General features: G+C 52.8%; 2 protein-coding genes and 2 pseudogenes across 15 annotated transcripts in view; 1 reads left to right on the top strand and 3 right to left on the bottom strand.

The window, feature by feature from the left end:
• Window positions 1-274: 274 nt before the first annotated feature.
• LOC125171951 (cyclin-dependent kinase 11B) lies at window positions 275-19,155 on the bottom strand. Of its 4 annotated transcripts, none has more exons than XM_047869247.1 (20): window positions 19,055-19,155; window positions 18,409-18,532; window positions 17,486-17,601; window positions 16,356-16,483; window positions 14,212-14,350; window positions 6,471-6,607; window positions 5,831-5,953; window positions 5,418-5,513; window positions 5,171-5,335; window positions 4,814-4,879; window positions 4,023-4,198; window positions 3,505-3,595; window positions 2,470-2,591; window positions 2,146-2,251; window positions 1,665-1,786; window positions 1,476-1,583; window positions 1,286-1,402; window positions 1,011-1,159; window positions 717-906; window positions 275-623 (listed from the first exon to the last, which is right to left on the bottom strand). In XM_047869247.1, exons 2-20 carry the CDS (start codon window positions 18,517-18,519, stop codon window positions 531-533), a joined length of 2,355 nt encoding a protein of 784 aa, XP_047725203.1. In that variant the 5' UTR covers window positions 18,520-18,532; window positions 19,055-19,155; the 3' UTR covers window positions 275-530. The 4 variants fall into 4 exon arrangements, with proteins under 4 accessions (XP_047725203.1, XP_047725204.1, XP_047725206.1 ...); XM_047869248.1 differs by having other exon boundaries at window positions 4,023-4,192; XM_047869250.1 differs by lacking the exon at window positions 19,055-19,155 and adding an exon at window positions 18,290-18,336 and having other exon boundaries at window positions 18,409-18,533.
• Window positions 8,050-8,172, top strand: LOC125174119 (uncharacterized; annotated as a pseudogene).
• LOC125171955 (CDAN1-interacting nuclease 1-like) lies at window positions 9,060-10,776 on the bottom strand (annotated as a pseudogene).
• Window positions 19,156-19,742: 587 nt separating the features above from the next.
• Window positions 19,743-25,536, bottom strand: part of SLC35E2B (solute carrier family 35 member E2B) — a 28,766-nt gene continuing 22,972 nt past the window's right edge. For all 11 annotated transcript variants that reach the window (XM_047869263.1, XM_047869267.1, XM_047869258.1 and 8 more), the window contains one exon: window positions 19,743-23,929. In XM_047869263.1, the coding sequence (XP_047725219.1) occupies window positions 23,692-23,929 (238 nt within the window). In that variant the 3' untranslated portion in view covers window positions 19,743-23,691. The remainder of the gene's footprint in view (window positions 23,930-25,536) is intronic.

The following is a 25,536-nucleotide window of genomic DNA, read 5'->3' as shown; positions in this document are numbered from 1 at the left end:
GTCTCACTGTGGCCAAGAACTCACACGCTGGCTCTGGGGGGCCTGGGGCTGTGGATGCCCTGAGGGTAGGAAGGTGCAAAGGAGCCTGAAGATTGAATAGAAAAATCCCCCCCACAGCTCCATTCCAGGGCCAGTGTCCTAACAGTGCAGTCCCCAGTGGTCACCGTGCTGACCTTGTGTGTTGGGAGACACGTGTCCGCCCACACTGGCCACCTACAGATGCCCCCCTCTTCGCAGGGCGAGTCTGACACATCCGAAAAAATACAGCCTTTCCTTCCACAACAAGGAAAATGTGATTTAATTCTACAAATTTACAAGCCAAGATAAAAATGAAATGTTGGAAAAGCGAACGAGACGGGCAGTCTGAGATGTGAGGTCAAGATCCGCGGCCACACTGGCCTCCAGCGGCTGTGCTCAGTCAGGGCCAGGCCTCGGTCTGGACCCACATGCTGCCTCTGGCGCCCGCCCTGGTCCCGACTGAGCCTTGCCGGTCGGTACCCGCAGGGCTGGCACGGGCTCTGCGCCGAACCTCAGAACTTGAGGCTGAAGCCGGGCCCCGCGGCCGAGGCCCCCTGGTTTGTGGTGGTGAGGTGGAAGCCTGTCTCCTTCAGGTCGTCGTCGCCCTGGGGAGCAAGCGTCATCGTGGGGCTTCGGCTGGGCGGGCCCCACCTTTGGGGGGGACCCCCACAGCCTCCCCCCTGCGGCCCTGTCCTCACCAGCTGGCTATAGCCCAGGCCGCCCTCGGGGGGCCGTGGGCTCGTGCCGCGCTTCACCCTCTGCTGCTCACTCTTGGCGGGCCACGTGGGGAACATCGAGGGGTCAATGGGGAGGGGGGTCTCTCGGAAATACTCGTGCTTCAGGCCGTCCTCCGCACTGACCCTCCGCCCGGGGAAGTAGGTCAGGAACCTAGGAGAACGAGAGCACTTGGCACCCACGTGGGGGCGGGGCGGGGCGGGGCGGGGGAGGGGGAGGCCCGGGGCGGGAGGGGCACAGCCTGCAGGTTCACACACTTGTTCATGAGGTCAAAGCCCTGGTCTGAGAGCAGGGCCCCGAAGCGTTTGCGGAGATTATTATAGGGGTACTCAGTGAAGGTCATCTTCTTGACCGCGGGGAGGTCATTGTAGCCAGGCCAGATTTTCTCACTGGGGGTCCCTAGGTCCTGAGAGAGAGAGAGAGAGAGAGAGAGAGAGAGAGAGAGAGAGTGTTTTGGGACGGCCGCGGCCTGCAGGGAAGGGTCTGGTACAGGTGTCTGCACGTGGCTGGCAGGGCGAGAGCACAGACCCACCTTAAACACTTTGTTGATCTGGTCGATCTCCGACTTCCCGGGGAACAGCGGCTTCTGGGTCAGCAGCTCCCCGAAGATGCAGCCCACCGACCACATGTCCACAGCCGTGGAGTACTCCTGGGGGGCCAGGGGCACGCTCAGGAGGCTGGGGGAGGGCAGCGCGCGCAGGCTGGCCGCCCCCCGCACTCACCTTGGCACCGAGCAGCAGCTCTGGGGCGCGGTACCACAGGGTCACGACGACTGGGGTGTAGGCCTTCAGGGGGGACCCGTACTCCCTCGCCAGCCCGAAGTCCCCCACCTGCGAGGACAGAGGTGGGCTGTGGGCAGGCCCCTGAGGCCCAGGTGCCAGGCCCCTGTGGGGCGGGCCCCGGGGGCTCACCTTGAGGATGCCGGCGTGGCTGAGCAGCAGGTTGGACGTCTTGAGGTCTCGGTGCAAGATCCAGTTGTCGTGCAGATGTTTGACACCGCGCAGCAACTGGATCATCAGGGTCTTCACCTCCCCTATACGGCAGCGCCTCGGGTCAGTGCCTCGGGTCAGCTCCCCGCCTCGGCGGCAACCGGGATTCTCAGGGTGCGCTTCTCCCGGGAATGCTCTCAGCTTGGCACGGCCCTCGCGCGCGCACGCACGCACGCACGCACGCACAGAGACCGCACATGTGCGCGCGCACACACACTCGGATACACGGCACGGTGGGGTCAGTGCTCCTTCCGCCCCAGGGGCATGCTGCCCGCACCCTGGGCAGCCCGAGGGCCGCATGTTCCTCGTGGGGGACACCGGTCAGGGGGCCCCGTCTGTGGGAGTACATCAGGGCTGTGGGAGACCCTCCCTGCATGGCCCCCGCGGTGCCTGCAGGCCCCACCTGGCAAGAAAGGCTGCTTCATGGTCTCCATCAGACTCTTGAGGTCATGCTCCACGTAGTTCATCACGATGTAGATCTTGTCCATGTTGCTGCCCACGACGATCTCCTAGCAAACGAGAGCGGGTCCGTGGGTGCCGTGCTCACCTCCAGGTCCCGCAACTAACTCCTGGCTCCCGGGGCACAGACACTGGGGACAGCAGGTACCTATAGGTGTGACGACCCTAAGGGGGCTGACATTTTGGGAGGCTAGTGCTCAATTTTTGCACAACACGGGTGCACAGGAATCACAGGGTCCCCTCGGGGCACAGGCCCGGGCTGCCTCACCCTAACGGTGACAATGTTGGGGTGCTGTGCCTTGAGGATGGTGTTGATCTCCCTCAGGGAGGTGATTGGAAAGCCCTCCTTCTCCTTCTCCATCTTTAGCCGCTTCAGAGCCACAATTTCATCTGAAAACAGTTCGAAGACGGGCTGAGAAAGCACACATTTCGTTGGGATTCAGGGAGCGTTTCTTATTTGGCACTGGGAAGCCTTGTTGTAACTGGGAAGCCCCATGTTACACCGGCACCAAGAAAACAAGCCCAAACCTGTGGCCCAACAGACGCACGAGGCAGATTCCCATGCTAACTTTTGTCCAAACAGCTAAGGAGAATTTTCCTATTTATCTCTATATCCCTACTGTGATTTGCCAGGAGACACAGCAAACCTCAACATCCCAGGACAGACACAATCACCGGGGTCTGAGGCTCTCAGGTGGCCTCCCTGACTTTCCAAGACCCAGCTGCAGGCGCTGGGGAAGCTGCCAGTCTGCGGCTCACACACCTGCTCAGGTGCTATCACTCAAAGCACACGACACACTCCGTCCCAGAACGGAGGCACCTGCTGTCACAAGTAAGCGGCAGAGCCTCACGGTCAGACTGACCTCGGGCCTCCACAGGTACCAAGGAGTCCACTGCTCAGGGGCCCATGAGTCACTAGCTGGTGCTGGCCAGGTAAGGCGAGGCCACAGCCGGGCACCCGGGGAGAAGAGACTCCTAGGAGAGTAGGAACTGTGCGTTCAAGGACCCTGACACCGAGGGTGCCGAGGGCCAGGATGGCCTGGGCTCGATCTCAGTCCCTGCGAGCTGGCTGTGGCCCGGGCAGGACACCGGCCTCGCTCCTAGAGCCCAGCCCGCACGTGGGCCCAGTGAGGCTGCGGACAGCAAACCCTCCGGGCCAGGCTCGAGATGGTGCAACGGGTACACCCACGGACAATGCTCTTCAGCACAAGTCCCTTCCTGCACAGGGACAGGCTCCCTGCGCCATCTGGTTCCTGCCCGTCTCCCCTTCTCCCTTTGGGGGACCACTCGGCACCGCACCCACCTGTTTTCTTGTCCTTTGCTCTGTACACCACCCCATACGTGCCTTCTTCAATCCTGTTGAGGCACTGGAACTCCTCCACGCTCCGACAGCCCTGGAAGGAAGCCTGCCGTGAGGACCCAGCAGCCACGGCCGCACACACACCTGAATCAGGCCAGTGCAGCAAACCCTGCCCAGAGGTCTCCAGAGGGCGCCGAATGCATCTGGTGGCAGAGCCAGGAGCAGCCCTCTTCTCCAGTTTCTTCAGTGACCACGGGCTCCTCAATTACGGAATAAAACTAACGTGGGAAAGAGCTGGTCCTGGACGCATCCCTCTGAGCCAGGCCTGGCCTGTCTGCCCGGCGCTAAGATAACACTGAGGACAGGAGCGCCCCCTGCACCACACCACCAAGGCCCTGGCACCTTCCCTCACTGCATAGGTGACCCTGGGGACCCACACCCCGGGGACCCAGCTCCTGCTCTCGGCCACCATCCTGTTCGTAATCAGCAGAACCAACCCCGGCATGGGAAGGACGCCTGACCTGCAGGGCAGGGAGGTACTTGGGCAGCTCCTGTTTGAGTTCAATGGGTGACAAGGCGGGAGAGTCGGGCACGAAGTCCCCTTCGGTCAAGGCGCTGCTCTGTGGAGTGCCCTCACCGGCTTCTTCCTCCCCTTCCTCACTGTCTCCGGAGTCTCGGTCAAATCGGGACTCTGGAACTTCAAAAGTTAAACCCAATTATGGAACCAAAATAAGCAACCGTCATCACCCCTCTCCTGTCTGGGGTGGGAGTGGGGGGACACTGAGTGCACGCAAGAGCCACACGAGAATGACCCCAGGATGCTGTGCACAAGCGTGTGTCCCACCGTCCTGGACAGAGGGCACTGGGGTCTGGGGGCTTGCCAGCTCAGCCACATGCACTGTGAGCCCCTGGCCGGAGACCGAGCTCAAAGGCGGCACACCCAGAGCTCCCGTCAGGCCTTGAGGGCAAGGCCTTGCTGGTGTCTACAGAATGGTGATGGGCCTGTGGTTGGACCTGAGCTAAGAGGCCGGGCCCCGGCTGGTACTTCCCAGCCACCTGCAGTGTCTAAGCCATGGTGACGCTCACGAGGACGCTCAGTCAGGACTGTCCCCAGTAAGGGATGCTGGCCCCTCACGGTCGCAAGTGGTCGGTGGCGGGGAGTGGGGGTGGTGGTGCTCAGGGAACCGGGTCTCTCAGTGACTCAGCTGCCTGTGTCTCTGGGGTGGGGTGACCCCGGAGGAAGCCTGAGGTGCCAGCTCTACAAAGGGCCACAGCACGCAGGAAAAGACCAAGCACCGGGGATGCCTCTCACCAACGAGGACGTGGTTCTCATTCTCGCGCTCCCCATCCTCACTCATTTCGTCTTCACTCACTTCCTCTGCAAGAGACAGCAGGCGTCTGCTCAGATCTGCGGGGCTGCTGGCCCTGCGCTGACTTGGGGTCTGCCTCTTTCTAGGGCTCTTCAGACCCTCCGCCAGCACAAGCGAGGGTCTGCTTTAGCTAACAGAGAGCAAGAACCGCCGTAAACGACCAATTCTGGGGTCTCACGTGGAGTCCCAGGTAGCAAGGCACTGTCCATTCGGAGACATTTTCGAACCGAGAGTTCCCGTGACCTCTGCGGTCTGTGGAGTCCAGCAAACTAAACCGTCGCGCCCGGTGCCGTCCTCACCAGCCGACTGTCCAGACGCGTCCTCGGAGTTGCTCCCTGTCTCCTCTTCCTCCTCCTCCTCCTCCTCCTCCGATTCTTCACTGCTGCTGCCCTCCTCTTCCTCCTCCTCCTCCTCCTCCTCCTCCTCCTCCTCTTCCTCCTCCTCCGAGCCCGACCCTGATTCCGCTTCAGAAGAAAACGGCCGGAAGTGACCGCAGGCAGGCACCGCAGGCAGCGGTGACTTCACGGCGGCGGGGCCCGCACTCACCTGACGAGGACTCGGCTGAGCTGGTTTTGCGCTCGCTGTCGCTGACGTCTTGCAGGTCGGACAGCAGGTCTCTCTCTTCCACCTTCTCTTCTTTCACTTGTGACACAAACCATCAAAAGTGAACGTGTTTACCATCCACGAGATCACGTGGGATCTTTCACACAGAGATAAGCTTCAGTGTGTAGGATAAACCCTCATCCACACTTAGCTGGAAAACAGCTCTCAAACCCCATAACAAAGGTTTCCGCTGAGAAATATAAATGTGCTCCGCACAAATGCTGAAGTCCTGTCATGTGACACGGAAGTACTTTAGCATACCGTATCGTCGTGCAAAAAAAAGTTTTTGTCCATAAAAAACTGTCAGCAAAGAACCGCGCCACGCTGGCCCCCAGGCAGGTGCCGCGGGCCCTCACCTGGTTTCCGGCCATCTGTCAGCTCAAACCGCTCTCGCGGCGGCCGCAGCGGACTGCGACTCCAGTGGCTCGCTTTCACTTTGTCGCCATAGTCCTCCCTCATGGTCCGGTGATGTGCAGACACTGGGGCACAGAACACAGCAGGAGGCAGCGCTGGCGGCACCCTCTCTCTGGCAGGGCCCCGCCTCGGTCAGAGGTGGTCCTCACCTGCACCCCTGCCGATGACAACCCACTACACCTGCTGACGGCTCTGTGGCCACAGAGGCGTGGAAACCGTGAGACGTCCCGGAGGACCCACGTAGGCCTTCCAGACTCTCTACTGCCGGAAAAGAAGGGGCCACGACCCACCTCTCCAAGCCTGTGCCTGAACAGCAGCGGGCGGCAGCCCGTGTGTTACCCTGACGGCTGTCCAGCACCAGGCCTGGGCGCGCCCCGGCCGCACACCCTCACCTCAGGCCTGAAGTGACCACTGCCTTCTCTGGCAAGGAACTATGTGGTCAGGCTCAACGCCCGAGTCCCGCGGCCCGTTCCCCCTTCACTCAGCCATGGTCCAGAGCACCTCACCCCTCCGTGTCATTTGTGCAGCTCTGGGCTCACCCATGGGAACAACACCCCAACCACAGGGTGCGCCCACGCGCACCTTCCCTTCGGGCCTCGCGCTCCTTGCGCCGCTCCTCGGCGCGCCGCTCCCGTTCCTTCTGTTCCCGCTGTTCCTTTTGCTGTTCCCGCATCTTTCGTTCTCGCTCCCGCTTCCTCTCCAGCTGCTCAAGGCGGTCCCTGCAACAAGCACAGGCCGACTCTCTCTCCGCAAACACGAAGTTTTCTTTTTCACCCCAAGTGTTTTTTGCTCAAATTTAGAAACTGCCCACTTCGATTCATCAAACCATAATGGGCTTTTTAAAAGTAGAACATATACGCGCACACAGCCCAACAGCCGCAACAGAATGTAGCAAAGTACTGGCACGATGAGATATTGCCAATGAGGGATGAGCCCACTGGTTCCAGAAGGCTTCTGTTTCGCAGTCCTACTGAGTATGGATGGCAGTACAATTGAAATCCACCTTTATCACTAAGTTTTCAGGGGCACTGAGGGGTGGAAGAGCCCACCTGGGGAAGGTGGAGAGAAGGACCTAGACTTGGGCCTGAGCCCCTGTCCTACCCTCCTCACTAGATCCTATGGTAGACGGATGCCCAGCCGGGCCTGGTGGGGAGCTAAGCGGGTACGAGTGTGGTATACGAGGGGCAGCAGGGAAAGTTGCTTCACGGAGGGGACAAGGCTCATCTGAAGTGCAGGAACCATCAGCGACCACGGTGTGCATGGCTGATGCACCACAAAGTGGCCAGATGGTGAAAACCGATGAGCAGCGGTTAGTTTTCAAATCCCAACAGAATCAGAATTAAGTCCAAATCTAACCAGAAAAGCTATTACCAAAAAAAACCAAAAACCAAAACAGAAATGAGCACGGACAAGGGTGAAAGTGGAACAAGGCCTGTGGTACGGTCGCTGGTACCGTCCCAGCTTTGGGGCCCGTCAGAGGTCACCGCTGTGGAAGGCTCGGATTCTAGGAACTATTCTGCAAATGCCTAGAAGTCCAAACTATTACAAAATAAAAGTTGTAAGTTAGCATATAAAATCCAACCACTGAGGGGCACCTGGGTGGCTTAGTCGGTTAAGCATCCGACTCTTTCGGCTCAGATGGTGGTCTCGGGATTTGTGAATGTGAACCCTGACGGTGCGGAGCCTGCTTGGGATCCTCTCCCCCTCTCTCTGCCCCTCCCCTGCTCATAGCTCTGTCTCTCTCAAAATAAATAAAAACTTAAAAAAAATAAATCCAACCAGTGAATTTTTTCACCAATTTACAAAACTGTCCAACTATCACTTCATAAACCAGTTTTAAAACATTCCCATCTCATGCCCATCCGTGGTCAGCTCCTAGCCATCCTCCCCCAATCTGCTGTCAGATCAGGACTCTCGGGACATTTCTTCTGCTTCTTTGGGCTGAGTCTGCTTCTTTCTCCTGCTCTTGGGGTAGCAGCTCAAGTTGCTGACTTGACAACTTCCTTTGCTGGTATCAGTGCTTAAAACAGCTCATTCTGGGCCCGGCTTTTCGTGCACCCCTACCTTTTGGCACGTTGCTTCTGTTTTCACTCAATTCAAAATATTTTCTATTTTTCCTTTGAATTTCTTCTTTGGGCCACAGGTTAATCAGAAACGGAAGAGCTTTGCGACGTGGCAGTATCACAGCCAATGAGGTTTATCTGAGGTGCGAGTATTGCTGTATGAAAACTTTTCTCAGAAATGGGTGGTTGGATTTCCCAACATTTTGAGGATTTCCCCAGGTTTCTTTCTGCTGATCTCCACTTTCTTTTGTGGAAAGACGGCGTACTTCGTACTACTGCAACTATCTTATGTATGACACTTGTCGTATGGCCCACATACGATATGCTCGAAATGAGCGTGTCTTCTGGGGCTGTGGGTGGAGTCCGGCACGCAAGCTCAGTCAGACTGAGCTGGTGCAGGGTATTTTCCAAATTTTTTATATCCTTGTTTCATCTCGTTCTATTAACTAGAGCGGGGCACCGAAACTTCCAACTATAATCGAGGAACTGCCTGTTTCTTCTTTCAACTGTCAGGTTATCGCAGCCCAGATTTCTGGACTCTGCTGTCAGACTCACACACGTTTACCGCGCTCACATGTTCCTGACGTATGTCCCTTCCTGTGGTTGTGAAGCCCGGTCTCGGTGCTGGCCTCACGTCTGGCCTGGCGCTGAGCCACCTGCGCGCTGTGGCTGCTGTGTACGTGTTGCACCTTCTTCCATGTGTTTAATTTCATGCTTTTTTGTTTTCCGAACATATACAAAATCCCTTTTATTTTGCTTATTTGGAAATCACTCTATGTTTTTTTTCTGGTACACTTAATTCATTCAAAGCTGAACATTTCTAAGGACTAAATTATTTGAGTGTTATATAATTATGTGGTATAAAATGCGCATATAGACCAGTGCATAAAATGTGCTTTTAAAAAATTGTACTCAGATACTGATTACTGTACATACTGACAAGTAGCTGTATTTAAAAATGAACGTCTGGGGCATCTGGGTGGCTCAGTTTGGCTAAACCTCTGACTTCAGCTCAGGTCATGATCTCATGGTTTGTGAGTTTGAGCCCCGCGTCGGGCTCTGTGCTGACGGCTCGGAGCCTGGAGCCTGTTTCGGATCCCGGGTCTCCTTCTCTCTCTGCCCCTTCCCCACTCACGCCCAGTCTCTCTCTCTCAAAAATGAATACACATTAAAAAATAAAATTAAAAATGAACTTTTGCCCAGGCTGGCACCATGCTTCAATGGTCTCCCCTTGGCCTCCAATCCAAAGGAGTGTGGTTTCCAGATATAATGTAACCAATACTCTTACATGAAATAAACGGAAAGTCTTTGGTGTTCAAATAAGTACCGTAAAAAGAAAAACCTCTCGTCAAGTATATTTTCTCAGCTTGGCTTAATGCCACGGAAATTAGAAAATCGCAAAGACTGGACAAAACAAGCCCAGGCTACCATCAAGGTCTACTGGAACCTTGCAGGTGAGAGCAAAAAGAGTTTCAACCGCCATGTTTTCCATTCTGCTAGGACTGTGCTAGATTATTCCAGGATGCTAATTCAACACTGAGGACCTGCGAGGGTATGAGAAGAACGGGGGAGGCGGGAGAATGAACGGAGACTTGGGAAAAAAAATAAAGAGGGTGGTTCGGGAACTGGGAGAATTGAAAAATCACACCTTTCAGTCTCCACATTTCTGCTTTTTGTTCAGTATATGAGCAGAAACCATCTGGAAGGAAAGAAGATTATGACTATCTGTAAACTGACGGAGAAATGCTTATGACAACAAGTGGTTATGTATGCAGTTCTTGGCTGTTCACATCAGCAACGGATGGGGAAAAATAGAAATTCTTGATATGTTTGTCTCAAGAGGTAGTGACGTGGCTACGGGCAGCACGAATTCGGCTGAAGTTCAGGGCAGGTGCTGCCAGGAGTTTACACTGCAGAAAAGTAAAACTGCTTTGGATCCAGCCCCGTCCTCCCGGCTTCTCTTCCAGGATCATCAGGGTCAAGCTATGCTATGACACAAGGCGACAATGTCCACGGGAAAACAGGCTTTGAGCAGGATGCCCCTTTCCCAGTTACAGTCCAGTTCCCGGGTAAAGCTGTCCCAATAAATGACGAAGCCCAACCCAAACCTATTCCAGTACGTCCAGACCTGGTCAGTCATGAAGGTAGACATGGAGGCGACATTCATCACCAAATGAGGCCCCGCTTTCAATCCGGTGAATTATGTACCCTTCTACAGCAACTGGAACTTGTAAAGTTTGGGGTTTTGTCATAACCCTCTGCACGGAGCTGCTCTTCATTTAGGAAGGACAGGTTCTCCTCTAGAAGGCCTCTCAGCAGGACTTCATGCTCATGACCAAGGGCATGTTTGATGCAGTCAACCAGTGGTCCGTAACAGCAGTCGTTTATAGTGTGCTGACACAGGGGTAGAGCTCAGGGGTAGAGCATTTGACTGCACGGTGCACGGACAGCCCTGATTTGCTAGAACTCCATCTGGAATCTGAGAAGGGTCCTGTAGCATACTATTTATAACAGATCTGGACGGTGGAGTTTCCTCATGCTCTTGTAGAAACCTCTCCAGTATAATCTGAACCATTAACGAGGGTGCACAGTCCACCTCATTGGCTAGCTCTTCTCCCCACTCCATTCAGGTACCTGCGGAACCTCTGCCTCAGTGTTCTGGCAGGCGGCACAGACACCAGGCACTGAGCTGTCTCGTCAGTACTGGGCTTTGGTCGGTCAGTACCACGTTGGGCCAGGGACTGGGAGGTGGCACAGGCAAGGGAAAAACACCCTGGGCTCAGCCTTGGTGTCAGGAGCCGAAGGGTGGGCACACAGTGGCACAGCGTGAGCTCCTAGTCTGTTTTGGCTTGCTCCCATACCCTCTTTACCACTAGCTATGGAGACCAGGCTTCACACGGCAGCTCCCCATACGTTTACTTTCGACCTATTTTTGTCCTGGTCTCTAACGTGTTCTCCTTACAGACAACATAATAGATCAAGCTTTGCTATCAAAGAACCTCTCCTTTGGGTACAGAAACCACTTCACATTTCATGCAATTATGGATTTGGCTGGATTAACTTTCGTTGTTGTTCTTGGTTTTTCTTTTATAGGTCTTCCTTTTGGGTCCTGTTTCTCAGTTTTTGATGGTCTGTGTGTGTATGCATATAATGTTTATTTGAGAGAGATGGGGGGGAGGGAGAGGGATAGAGGGGAAGAGTGCAGGGGAGGGGCAGAGAGTGAGAGAGAGAGGGGGGTGAGGGAGAGAGAATCCCATGAACCATGAGATCACCACCTGAGCTGAAATCAAGAGTCTGATGCTTAACTGACTGAGCTGTCCAGACGCCCCTCTGTGTTTGGTCTAAATAAATATTTGTAGTATATAATTTTAATTCTTGTTTGCACTATTTTGTTAGAGTTATTTTCTTAGAGGTTGTTTTAGTGATGGCAGCATGCATCTTATCAAATTACACTAACTTCATTCCACTGAACATAGGTCTGCTCTGCCACAGCCACAGCCCTCCCTTCTCAACCCTGTGCACTCTACACATGCTACGTATCACACAACAACGCGGTATTTTAATAATTACTGTTTTATGCAATCGTGTCTCTCATAGAAGCTGAGAAGACATGAAATGAAACGTACATAAATTATCTTACGTTACCCTACACTTTCACCATTTCTAAAGCTTGTCTTTTCTTCCTGTGAATCCTATACCTTCTGGTGTCATTTCCATTCAACCTGAAGATGTTGAGTATTTATTTATTTATTTATTTATGAGAGAGAGAGAGAGAGAGAGAGACAGACAGACAGACAGACAGTGAGTGGTGTAAGGCAGAAAAAGAGGGAGACACAGAATCTGAAGCAGGCTCCAGGCTCTGAGCTCTCAGCACAGAGCCCGACGTAGGGCTCGAACTCACGGACCATGAGATCATGACCTGAGCCGAAGCTGGATGCTTAACCGACTGAGCCACTCAGGCGTCTGCCCTTGAGTATTTAAGGCAGGTATTACTAACAATGAATTCCACCAGTTTGTTATGTCCCCTCACTTTTGAACAACAGTTTTGCTGCACAGATTTCCGGGTTGACAGGTTTTCTTTCAGCAGTGTGACTACGCCATTCCACTGCCTTCTGACCTCCACTGTTTTGTTTTTTTTTTTAAATGTTTGTTTTAATGTTTATTTTTGAGAGAGACAGAAAGAGAGAGAACGAACAAGCAAGGGAGAGGCAGAGAGAGAGAAAAACACAGAATCCAAAGCAGGCCCCAGGCTTCACGCTGTCAGTACTGAGCCCAACAACGCAGGGCTCAAACCCACAGGCCATGAGATCGTGACCTGAGTTGAAGTCGAACGCTTAACCGACTGAGCCACCCAGGCGCCCCTGGCCTCCATTATTTCTAATGAGAAGTCAGCCACCAATCACACCTTCTATGTAGATTTTTTTTCTCTTGCTGCCTTCAAAATCTATTCTTTGGCTTTCACCAGTTTGACTATGATGTGTCTTTGTATTTACCCTGCTTGGGGTACACTGAACTTCTTGGATATGCAGATAACTGTTTTTCATCAGATTTGGGAAGACTTCAGCCATTATTTAAAAAGACATCTCTGTGCCGCATCACTCTTCTCTCCTGGTATTGCGAGTTGCATGGTGTTGGTGAAACAGGTGCCGTGCCACAGATCCCGGAGGCTCTAGTTCTCTTCCTTTGACTGTCTGTTCTGAAGAAAGCATAATTTCTATTGCTTTGTTTCAAGTTCCTTGCTAATCTGGAACACTTGGTTTCTACTGAGGCTTGTCTTCCTTAGCAGGAAGTCATACTTTCCTATTTCTTTTACATCTCAAGACGTCCTGTTGAGAATTGGACATTTCAAGTAACATACGGTAGCAATTGAGGATTCTAATTTTTCCTCTCACCTGTTGCTGTTTGTCTGGTAACCTGCTCTGCTAACTCTGTCAACTCTGTCTTCCAAAAAGAGTGCGGCCACTGCTGGTTTTTTCCCTTCGTTTCTTTTTGTTTTCAAGCTTGGCTTCCTGGGGATCAACACTGTGTCCGCACAGCTGTGCCGTCAGCCCATCCTAAACGGTCAGCACTGGGCTCGGCAAACACGGGGGTTTCCCGTGCTAGCAGCGAACCTGGACACACAGTTCTGCTCACCCCGTGATCTTTTACCTTAGGAATCAGCTCCCCCCCATACCTCCTCCTCATGAGAACAAAGGCTCTCATCACACTTTCCACGCTTTCTTCGGTGCCCGTGTCATTCGGCCTGCCGGGAACACAGGCACCATCTACCCCTCCTACCTCCCCATTCCGTGTAGCAGGCCGGTACCAAGCTTTCTCTGGAAACACCTCAATACACAGAGATGGCCCCAGTAGTCACAACTAGCCCAGATGAACAGATCTGGAGCTACACAGATGTCTTCTGGGAATCTGAGCCCACAGAGATGTACTTGGAGACTAATGTGTAAGAGTCTGGTGCCTCAGCTCCAAAGCTATTATAAGGCCGTTGGGATTTCCGTTTTGTCTGAAAGAACCACAGTCTATTTCTGCTGTGACCTAGAGAACCCCAAGCAATATATTTCCTTAGTCTTCCTCGCTTAGACCACCTGGAAGAGAGCTCGGTACAGAGCAGGCACTCACAAAATACTTGCCCAGTGGCCAATGAATCGTCCTAGAACAGATTCCTCTTGGGCGCTGTGTGGGAATTTCTATACGCGCCCTGGGCTGAATCTGAGAGGGCCCTCCTCCCCCATCCCCGGCGTCAGCTGGCAGATGGAGGAAGATCATCTCTCCCTGCGCGACCACCGCCCTTTCCCTCTCCACTGCTATGTTTTCGGCCCCAAACTGCACTCCTTGTGTCTGAATTCCTTTGTCAGACTTCCAGCTCCCACCAGCAATGCCCCTTCCAACTGACCCAAATCACACTCTTACACAGGGTCTCAAGCAACTGCTGGAATGGCCTGGCTCCCGAGTACCTCCCCCACCAGCCTTCACCTGGAGGAAACCGACACACGATTTCCATTCCCTTCATGATCTTCTCTGAGGAAGACTCACACCCATGTCTGTCTTCAAGATGCAGTAAAAACTTAATCTCTTCAGTCAGCACCACCCATGTTTACCGTGCCAGGACTGTGGACTCACAAACCACTTCTGCCCCACATCTCTGTCACACTGCCGGGTTCTCGTGTGTGCACCAAAATGGCGGCCTCCATCGCCGCTCTGATGGGGTGTTGGCTGCCAGCAATGCTCAGTTTCAGGCTCCTTCGCAGACTGCACTCACTCACCTCTCCCTCCTGGAATGCTCCCGGGCCATCTCCCTTCTCTTCTGCCTCTCCCACTCTCTGCGAGCCTTGTCTTGCTCCTCCCGGTGTCGCTTCCGGCGCTCGTGTTCTCTCTCTTTTTCCTTTGCCCTAGCATGCTTCCCTAAGAGGAGAGAGAATGTCACGCAAAGGGGCCCAACACCCAAAACTTAATTTAAAAATATTGAAGGGGCGCCTGGGTGGCTCAGTCAGTTAAGTGTCTGTCTGACAAGGGAATGATCTCACGGTTCATGAATCTGAACCCCACATTGGGGTTCTCTGCTGTCACCGCAGAGCCTGCTTTAGATTCTCTGCCCCCTCTTTCTGCCCCGCCCCCGCTTGTGCGTGCTCGCTCTCAAAAAGTAAGTTAAAAGATTAAAAAAATTTTCAGGGGGGCCTGGGTAGCTCAGTCAGTTAAGTGCCTGACTTCGGCTCAGGTCATGATCTCAACAGTTTGTGAGTTCGAGCCCCGTGTCGGGCTGTGTGCTGACGGCTCAGAGCCTGGAGCCTGCTTCAGATTCTGGGTCTACCTCTCTCTCTGCCCCTCCCCCGCTCACACCCTGTCTCTCTAAAATATAAACATTAAAAAAAAAAATTAAAAACTTTTTTTCAAAGAAAATACTCAGTGAAGAAGAAAACATTTAATTAATGACTTCGGAGAAACAATCATTTTATGTTAAAAAAAACAAAAGAAAATCCTATGGAAGTCAACCTCAAAGTGAGAGAAAAAATAATGTGGTTATCACTGAATAGAACTGTAACTTTTGGGACGCCTGGGTGGCTCAGTTGGCTAAGCGTTCGACTTCAGCTCAGGTCATGATCTCGTGGTTTGTGAGTTTGAGCCCCGCATCAGGCTCTGTGCTGACAGCTCAGAGCCTGGAACCTGTTTCGGATTCTGTGTCTCCCTCTCTCTCTCCCCCTCCCCCGCTCACGCTCTGTCTCTCTCAAAAATGAATAAACGTTTAAAAAAAAAAAACTTTCACCTTCTTTCTGTATTAAGCTATGATTAGACTATAATTGATCCTTAAAAACACAATGTTGAATAATTGACCCCCAGCGCAGTCAGAAATCCATTTATAACTTCTGATTCCCTAAAAATTTTACTAAGAGCTTACTGTTAACATAGCCAATTAACACACACTGTGTGTTTTATGTTGCCTACTATACTCTTGCAACCATGTCAGCTAGAAAAACACCTATTATTCAAAATGTAAGGAAGGAATGCCTGGGTGGCTCAGTTGGCTAAGCATCCGACTCATGATTTCGGCTCAGGTCACAACCTCCCAGTTTGTGAGACAGAGCCCTGTGTCAGGCTCCGCACTGACAGCATGCCGCCTGCTTGAGATACTCTCTCCCTCTCTCTCTGCCCATCTCATGCTTGCAAGTGTGCTCTCTCAAAATAAGTAAACTTAAAAAAAAACTGCATATAAATACCCTATATTTGTTGAGTTTAGACAATATTACATTTATGGGGGGCTCAGTCAGTTAAGCATCTGACTTCTGCTCAGGTCATGATCTCACGATTTGTGAGTTCAAGCCCCACGTCGGGCTTTATGCTGACAGCTCAGGATTTGGATTCTGTGTCTCCCTCTCTCTGCCGCTCCCCCACTGATGCTCGATCTCTCCTTCAAAAAACAAACATCAATGGGGTGCTTAGGTGGCTCAGTCGGTTAAGTGTCTGACTTCAGCTCAGGTCATGATGTCACAGTTCGTGAATTTGAGCCCCGCGTCAGGCTCTGTACTGACAGCTCACAGCCTGGAGCCTGCTTTGGTTTCTGTGTTTCCCTCTCTCTCTGCCCCTCTCCTCCTTGTGCACTCGCGCTCGCTCTCTCTCTCTCTCTCTCTCTCAAAAATAAACATTAAAAAAATTTCAAAGAACATTAAAAAAAAAAAAGACAATATTACGTTTAAACAAACTAACCCAAAACAATGTAACGAGGGAGAAAAAAATACCAGGAAGAAAATGAATTAACTATTCAGAATGATCTAGAAAAACGTATGCTTTTGGCTAAGATTTTACTTTCTCTTCTCTTTCAATTGTGCTCTGGAGGAGACGGTAGAGTATGACACAGGAAACAGACCATACTTGAGCATGATACAGAGAAAAAAAACAATAAATGCTTCAGTACCCCCTTCTGCTGAATGGCTACGATGCCTACGTTTCTCTTTCCTCTTTTCATCTTTCCTGTGATGAGCCTTTTCTTTCCGAGACATTTGCTGGGGTGGTTTGATAGCCAAAGAATCATCTTCCTCTCCTCTGAAATAAGACACAAAGCATCACGTCAGGTAATGGAAGAGCCATGAGGGTGCCGTGGAGCTTCTTCAGCCCGTAAAAACGCAGCGTTCAGAATATAAAGTTGAATCTAGAATCATTTTAAACCTTAACTATGAAATTGAAGCCAAAACTGCTTATAAATACAGACACAGATGAAAGGGTAAGCGAAAAATCAATGTGTATATGGAACGAAAATGCCTCTCTGAAGACACTTCAGGGCATGATGCACACGTTCATGACCATGGTGAGTTTCACAAGCGTGCACAAACATGTCAGACCGCACACTTTATATATATAAGCAGTTTATCGTTTATACATCAATAAAGCCGTTAAAAAAAGTACCACAATTTTAACAGAACTTGATGACCTCAAAAGGTCACTCAACAACACTTCTCACTGACTATATGACCAAAAAGTTGTGAGAGTTCACAATCTGTATGTCCTCGCACCTTAATTTCTGGTTAGGCTGGCTTTAATGATTTGATGACGGATAATTTGGTGATGATGACGGATACGAGAAGGAAGCAAGTGAGGGGATACCGTGGTGCAGGAAGGGATGTTAGCATATACGGGCCTCGCTAGGACCACCGCTGCTTACGGGCCTGGCTCGAGCACACTTCAGCACCCTAGTGTGGTTCATCCGTGCAAGATTTTAGGCAGTAATTTTACCAGTCGCTAAAAGCACACACACACAATTATTTAAATGCAATCTGTGAATGCGAATTCACTGGGTTGAAGGATAATTGCCAAGAAGGGAATATGCACCCATTCAATCTTCTCGCAAGAGGACTCGGGTGCCAGCTGGTACCACACAAAGGCCATCTCAACTGTGAGGTAAACCCACAGTCACCGCTTCAAACGTTTTCAGAGGAGCCCTGCGGAGGCTCAGCCAGGACCACAGCTGTGCTGTGGGACCCCGCGTGTCTCCGCGGGGAAGCGCACGTGCAGCTGGATGCCCTTCCTCCTCGTGCACCTTGTCCCCACCTGTCTTCCATGGAGTCCTCTCTTCTGTACGGCGAGTTCCTGATCGTTATCTCCATGCGGTGGTCCCTCAGCTCCCCCTCCTCAAGGGAATCCCGCTTGGAATCCCGGTCATCAGACTGAGAAGCAAGGAGAAAGTCATTTCCTCACAGATAAGAGTCTTGGGAATGATCTCAAACCTTGCCAATGCCCGAAGTTTCACATACGCTTTGAATGGATCAATGTTACCAGGTATAAGAACCTTCCACCCAAATCGTATGACGTTAAAATCACCACTCTCTAGAACCCAGGGCCTCAGGTGAAAAAACTTGAAATCAGCACATCCGACAAGGAACATTAGACTCTACGCCAAGTATGTTAGTCGTTTACATAAGCCAAACTGGAGCCTTACGCCGTGTTTTATACGCCAAATACTCTGGGACACCTCGCCCGTGGCTCGGAAACAGCTAACAAAGGTCAGCTGCCAGTGAGAGCAGAAACGAGTACTTCTGCCGACGCGCTCGCCAAGGTACCAAACGTTTCTCTGCTTACGTTACTGTGCCAACCCAAGACCCCGCCAAACACGAGTATTAATTCCAGGGCGACTTCCTACTGCACTAGACATACTTGGAAATGGTGCCACGGACACAGAAACGGTGACATGAGAAAAATTAGTCCCACTGCACTAATGGATTCAGGTTCAAAGTACTTTAGCTCCACGTGGATCCTGCCATCTACACACAGCTTTAGTATGTTATCGATCTGTCTCCAACGTAAACCGAGTATTTGAACGTTTTTGTTAATTTTTAGAAGAGAGTTTGCGCTCACCTGCGACATTTGGAAGTACAAAAGAACTTCACCGAAGAAGCGTTGTTCTAATGGAAAAACGAGGGCAAAGAAATTAAATCTCCTTTAAGAAAACCACTTACTTAAAAAACATGGCTTACGTTTTTTAAGCGTTTTATCTCTGCTTTCTCCTCTTGTTCCTTCCGTCGTTTCTTTTCCTGAAGAATTTCATCTAAAGTTTTCACCTTCCAAGAGTCCTTTTCATCACCCATTTGAGTCGAACCGCTGCAAAGAGAAAGAGCTCGAGCCAGGGCAGGACACACGGCAAGTGGGCTTCGGGGCGCTGCGGCTCGCGTCTTCGCGGACGGGGCGGGCCGGGCTCCGAAGAGCGACCGCCTGGATTCAAATCTCTTTGCCGTCATTCCCGGGCAAGGTCCTCCGCCTCAGTTTACCTTTCGGTCACAGACGAGAACACCCCCCCCCCCACCCTCCGCAGAGCAACACCGGTGGGGAGGGAGCTCATCCGTGGAAAGCTCGCGGCTCAGTCCCGGAGACCCCACGCCCGGGGGGTCGCGGTCACCGGATACGACGCGGCCGGGCCGCCCGGCCCCTCAGCCCCCCGGGCGCGGCCGCTACGAGTCGGGGTTCGGGCCCGCAGCGGCGGGCTCCCGGCGTCTGCGCCCGACGCCGCCTCAACCGCCGGGTCCGCGCGGGGCGAGGCGGAACGAGGAGGCGGGAAGCGACGCCCAGGGTCCGCCCGGATCCGAGCGCTCGCCGCCCGGCCCGGCCCCGCCCTCCGCCACTCACCCCTGCGCCTCCGCCGCCGCCGCCGCCGCCGGTCCCGGAGCCTGAGGAGAAACAGCGCCCGGCGCGCGCCAGCAGCGTCGGCACTTCCTGCGTCGGCGCGGGCTGATGACGCAGGTCGGCGGCGCCCGCCGGCGGCTCGGCCGGAGCAGGGAGGGGCCCGGGCGCGCTCACGTCACTTCCGACCCGGGCGCCGCCGCCGGCCGTCCCTCCGAGCGCGGGGCGCGGAGGCCGCCGGTGGCGCTCCGGTGACGCCCGAGGCTCGACCGGAATTCGAGAAGGGCGTGTGGCGCGAAGGCGCGCCTCCCCGGGGTCCCTCCCGCGGTTTGGAAGGGCCGTGGGAATGTGGTGAGCCCACCAGCCGCAGCCCAGGGAAGAGAGCGGGACACCGACATGCGCCCTCCTTAGCCGGGTTGGAAGTGGGAAATGCGGAATGGGACGAACTCGGGCACAAAAAGGGCGAGTGGAATTGAGCTTTCTTTTCCTCCCCAGGACGGTGTTCACTTTCTGTACCCACACTTATTTTGCTTCCTGAGCCGTTGGGGACAGGAGAACCGTTCTTCTCTCTTCACGAAGGGAGTTTTCAGCAGGAAGGCGACAAGAACCACCCTCCCCCCCCCCCCCCCCCCCCCCCGCCCCGTGACCATTTCAGTAGCACAAACCCGGGAGGGTTACAGTGAAGACAGCAACGGCAGGCACTGTTAACATTTATTGTATTTTGAGAGAACCAGAGTCCTAGGTAGTCGCTACCAAGTGGCTTAATTTAGACAAAAAGAGCCAAGAGGCATCAGTTTATTACCACAGTAGACTTAACAGTGACTCACTAAATTATTTAAAGAACCACTTTCTAGAAAGTACTGATTTAGTCACTCAAATACTGAATTAGGTGAAATACAAGAACACGATACACATCTTGTACGATGCGCTTTCAGTTGTCCACAGTTTCGTTTGGTATGAAGCAGATCGCACTTGGTTCTGATGCAGACAATTACTGATAGGATTTTCAAGTTTTTCAGTGTGGGAAAGTCACGGTGACTGTGGCCCTCCTCGTGGGTCCCACAACACCCCCTGGGCAGGTTCAGACTCCACTCACACATCTGCAAAGACTAGAAATGGCCAATCAGGTGAATGCAGGTTTTACTCCAATGAAACAGAAACAAAAAAGACAACGAAAGATTCTACCAGTTAGGACAGTTTCCAGCTCTGTTTGGAAATCTGGGCACGGATCCAGTGGCCATCAAACTCAGAATCAGAACCCTCAGGAAAACTGGAAGAAACTCTTCAAGGACAGCAAAATCGAAGGTTTTCCACCTGAGCCGGAGGGTGGTCAGCACAACCTCACCTCTGCTCTTGGCTCACCAGCCAGGACACAGGGAAACAGGCAGATTGACCAGGGGGGCTGGGGCATTTATAGTTGTAAACTAAGGAAATGAAGACGCTTCAGCCAGAGCATGTACGGATTTTGTGAAAGAATAAAGCCCTTAGTATGACGGTCAAAGGCAAAAGAATTCTATCTGCAGTAGCGTCCTTGATTAATTTTTCCAACCCAGGGAAACTGAAAATGTTCCAGGCCTTAGGAAAGCACGACACTCAGACAGATGTAAAAAGCCATGATATGCGTCTGTCAAACCTACTGGTCTGTCCAAGTGACCGTTCACAAGCAAAACTCACTGGTTTTGGGAAAAGAATCTCCAGCATGGGCTACAAGCACAACTTCGTTTGATACTCTTTGTGCAGCATTTTACCGCTTTGGATTCACCATGCCTATTTTTCTCAAATTAAAGACACATTTTTGGATTGTGCAAGAATATTCTCAGCTTTCCAGGGCAGATTATTTTAACGATGACATGCAACTGTGACTGTCGGAAAAAAAAAAAAACAAACAAAAAACCCAAGGTTTTTATGCCACTCATGGTGGAAGTTTCCTTGAAAGTCAGATACATGTATATTTAGAAGTATCGACGTAGGTAAGGTATCGACCCGACCCAACCTGACACCTGTTTGAAGTGTTTCTTTACAAAGGCACAGACAATGACCATGGACATAGGAAATGACCCGTGTAAGTGACGACAATGACACAAGCATGTTTGCAATGTATTATAAACATACTATAAACACTACTACACAAAGTTAATAAAAAACGTATGTCTGTACATTCGTTAAACAAACGGCCACGACAGGCCATGTTTTGTCTCCTGGCAGGGTTGTCCTGGACATGCAGGACACGGACGGCTTCAGGGTGGAGACCATACAAAGAAGGAATGTAAGCCCCAGGCACGGGCAGTGCTGGCCACAGCTTGGGTTCTTAGGAAATGTTTCAAAAGCAGCTTTGTTGGAAATTACCTCATTTACTAATAATTTGGAGAAATCTTCATTTTGTTTCTGGTCCAAGAATTTGGAAAATCAAAACCGGCAGAAAACCACTTGTGACAGGAGGCGGGGCACATGTGGTGTGCAGGGCGCTGGTTCCAGAAGAGACTCGGACCCGGGTCCCTAACGAGGCTCAGAAGCAGGTGCCGCCTACCTGGTTACTTGGATGAGGACGTCTGTGAGAAGGCCATCGTGACAATCTTGCAACAGGATGACCGTAGACGTGTCTCCTTCTCTGCTCACATCTTGTCAGCAGCTGGCCACAGCCGGCCACAGCAGCCACATTGTTAAGGGCAGAGGCAGGGCCCTCTGGAAGCTGTCCTCTCCCACTGGGCCTCACAGACCCAGCACATCCCGCTGCCCAAGCCGCCTCCAGCAAGTACTCTTCGGTGTTTTTTGTGGAGGAAGGAGAGAGGAAGGGATAGAAACCTGGGGAAAGTCTCAGGAGAAACGTCTTCACAGTGGAGGTGAGCGTGGCGTGCGGGCGAGCACACCCCTGCCTGTGCTCTGGACATAGGAAGTCCGCTTCATAAAAAGGTTACAGTTTTAAAGGCCTCAGTTTAACCCATCATCATGGCAAACTTTTTCAAGTAGGCAGAACTTAATGAGACTTATTATTGCTCTTTGTTTCCAAGAGATTTGATCTCCAGGAGGGCCTTTTTTAATATATTTTCCAGTTGACCAGTCAACTGGAAAACCAGTGAAAAGATAATGGGAACCAAGGACCTGAACGGCAGGGAGGGGAAATCAGATGAGGGAACCACCAGTGCCTGAAGCGCTCCTGCCGGCTGGTTCACTCAGCTGCAGCAGGCAGGCCCCAGACAGCCGTGTGGCCAACCTCATCCTCTGTGTTGGGCTGCACATGACACACCCCAGAGCTTGAACCTGGTGCCACAGAGAGGTATTAAAGCCTGGCTGGCAGCGGACGTGCCCCGATCAGAAACCCCACCAGGATGTGGGAAGAGGAATAGGGTGAAGAGGTCAGGAGCCTCAACCCGACACAGGGCTCAGATACCCAGCGTGGTGGGTCCATCGCTCTGGGAGGGGAGAGCCAGGCTGAGCCAGGCTGTGGGTTCAGTACGGGTTACTTGCCATACGGGGTGCTTTCCAGAAGCCACCCGTGCCTGGGTTTTCTTCTTTAACACCTTCACAGTCATTTTAAATGCAGTGTGACAAAAGCCATAAACACTCCAAAAGATCTTCCCAGCACTCCACCTGCTCATTCATTCATGAGAGAAAACCTTAACACCCTTGTGCTTGAGACAAAATAATGGCGTGGCTCCCGACCAGGTGAGTGATGGCAGGGGCACCTGCAGGGAACCCTTCAGAACAGCCTCTGTTACACACAAAGGCCCAGAAAACAAAAGGGAAGGTCAGTATGTCCCCATCCTGAGTTAAACACTACAGATGTCTGTCCTCTACCTCTGTGACCAGCAATCACCACATCGGGGGTCCCTGACTGAAGCGCCAGCCACAGGTGAGGGTTGGGACTCTCGGGAGGTGGAGGGCCTAGTGCGGTGGAGACCCTGAAAGGGGCGGGGCACCTTTCCCTAAGTGGTGCTGGATGCTGGCAGCTCTGGGGCAGGAAGGCAAGGGCCCAACATCCTGCCCACAGGAGCAGGGACCCTCACTAATGTGCCCGTCTGATCCCTTTCCACTCTACTAGCCCTGTGCACTCAGCTGCTGTGGCCTCCGGCCCAGGCCGTGGGCGCCTTGGCCCTCTCTCAGCATGACCGTCTCCCCAGATGGCCCAGGAGCAGAGTGTGCCTTCACGGGCCTTTGACGGCGAGCAGGGGGAGCTGAGCTCTCTGTGCTGGCACCGAGCAGCGGGGAGCAGTGCGCGTTGGCACCCGGATCCAGCTGTCACTTCACAGGGGTCCCCAGTAGCTGTCACACACAGAGAACGAGGGCGTGGCCTAACTGCAACCAGACCTGCACGCTGGTGACGGGGGTGCAGAGGCCATCTGGAAGTCCCACCCCCTCGCAAGTGCTCAGCACAGGGTCAGCAGGAGGCAGATTTCACATTATCTGGCCGTGGCTCAGCGGCAGCTGGCTCCGGTCTCCACCCCAGGAAGCGGACATCTGGGATCCCCGTTCAAGCTCCCATTGGTTTTCACTGAAAACCTGAAATGGGAGCAGCGATGGCGGCCCGTCCCGTGGCCTCCTGCACCCCATTGACCCAAGGAGGCCGAGTGTCTGCGTCGGTGAGGGGAACAGCAGCAGTGGGCAGCGGCTTGGGGGCCCTGGCCACCTGCCGCAGCTTCCAGAGCTCAGTGGTGTGGTCTGGGGTCCTTGGGGGTCAGTGGCTCCGCTTCGTCCTCTGGCGTTGGGCTGGCGGCCACAGCCAGGCTCTGCATGGCCTCCCGCTGGCGCTGCTTGGCTTTGTTGTAGAGCAGGACGCCAGCCGTCACTAGGACGGTGCCGATGGCTGACAGGCTGGTGACTCTGTTGCCAAACACTATAATACTGAGCCAGATGGATAAGGCGTGCTTCACGGTGCTGGCGACACTGCAACGACAGGGGGTTACGGCCCGGGCTCGGCCCGCTGCCCAGCCGGCACAGGCCCGGGGCTCCCTCGCTGGCTCCCTCCTGCTTTCTGGTCATTAGCAAAAATGTCAAACAGAAAAGCGGGGACATCTATAATGAACAGCCATTATTCCCATCTTCTAGACTTAATTAACATTTCGCTTTATTTGCTTCATCCTTTTTTTTGGAGTGAATTATTTTTAAGCAAATTACAGACGTGATGACATTTTACTCCTAAATAGTTCAGCTTGCCGTCTAAAGAACAAGAGCGCTTTGTGCACACCTATGGTAAGGACAGCACTGCGTTCGAGGCTTGGAGCCCGTAAAAATGAAGCTAGTGCAAAACACACTGGAAAGTTAATAGTGCTGGTGTTTTGGGGTGATGATGACTTCTGCTTTATTTCTGGAACGGTCCTGCCTTTTCCAAATTTCCTATAATGAGTAACTATTGCTCTTATGATATGAATAAACCACAAAAAAACCCTATTTGCTTTAAAAAGAATTAGGGGCGCCTGGGTGGCTCAGTCGGTTGAGTGCCCGGCTTCGGCTCAGGTCATGATCTCACCGTTTGTGAGTTCGAGCCCTGCGTCGGGCTCTGTGCTGACAGCTCAGAGCCTGGAGCCTGCTTCAGATACTGTGTCCCCCTCTCTCTCCGCCCCACCCCTGCTTGTGCTCTGTCTGTCTTTCAAGAATGAATAAACATAAAAAAATTTTTTTAAAGAACTGGTTTTCTGCTTTTTGCCTTTTGTGAACCATCACTAAGGATCACTGAAAAACAAGGTTTCGGGACTCTGGAAATAATTCCCGGCTCCAAACAGAAACCAGGGCATGTGACAGAGACAGTGACCACCATGCGCTTCAGAAGAACTTAAAAATCACGGCCATTCTCAACATTCTTGCAGACCCTCCCCATTCAAGACCCAGGAAATGTGAGGGCTGCACGGGTCGCAGGCCAGGGCACCGCGCTGGTGCCACCTGTGCCCGCGTGTGGCGGTGCTGCCCTTGGACCTCCGAGCTGCAGAATGTGACCAGTGCGGGGCACGGCTGCTGTGCTGACCTGGGCCAGACCGACGTGGGCAGGTGGAGCGAGAGCCGGTCAGAGAGGCCGTGGGGAGACAGAAACACGGCTGGCACGGCTCGACAAGCCTTCCACGCAGTGTGGTTCCATCAGGCCACTTCTCGGCCAGCTCAGAAGTTAGAGAAAGTAAGGCCCGCTAACTTACACGACACGGTGTGGGCAAAGAATAGACTTCTAGGCCGCCGGAGGCGTTAGCTTACGCTTTTCTGCTTGTTATTGAAAACGTCCAGTCTGGAAATGGCGCTCTCATTGAACTTTTCCAGTTACAAAAATGAAGAGAAGGCAGTGAGGCCTCTGGCTCACCTCTCAGTTTCCGGAGGTGTGCCTCCAACACGGGAGCCAACGGCCATGTGTGGCTCCTCAAATTTAACTCGTTTAAGGGGCACCCGGGGGGGCTCAGTCGGTTAAGCATCTGACTTCGGCTCAGGTCACCATCTCACAGTTTGTGGGTTCAAGCCCCAGGTCAGGTTCTGTGCTGACAGCTCGGTGCCTGGAGCCTGCTTTGGATTCC

This window comes from Prionailurus viverrinus, chromosome C1, assembly GCF_022837055.1.
Source record: "Prionailurus viverrinus isolate Anna chromosome C1, UM_Priviv_1.0, whole genome shotgun sequence".
In the NCBI taxonomy this organism is placed as follows: Eukaryota; Metazoa; Chordata; class Mammalia; order Carnivora; family Felidae; genus Prionailurus; species Prionailurus viverrinus.
The sequence above is the reverse complement of the archived record's forward strand: the minus strand, read 5'-3'. Positions and strand labels throughout refer to the sequence as shown.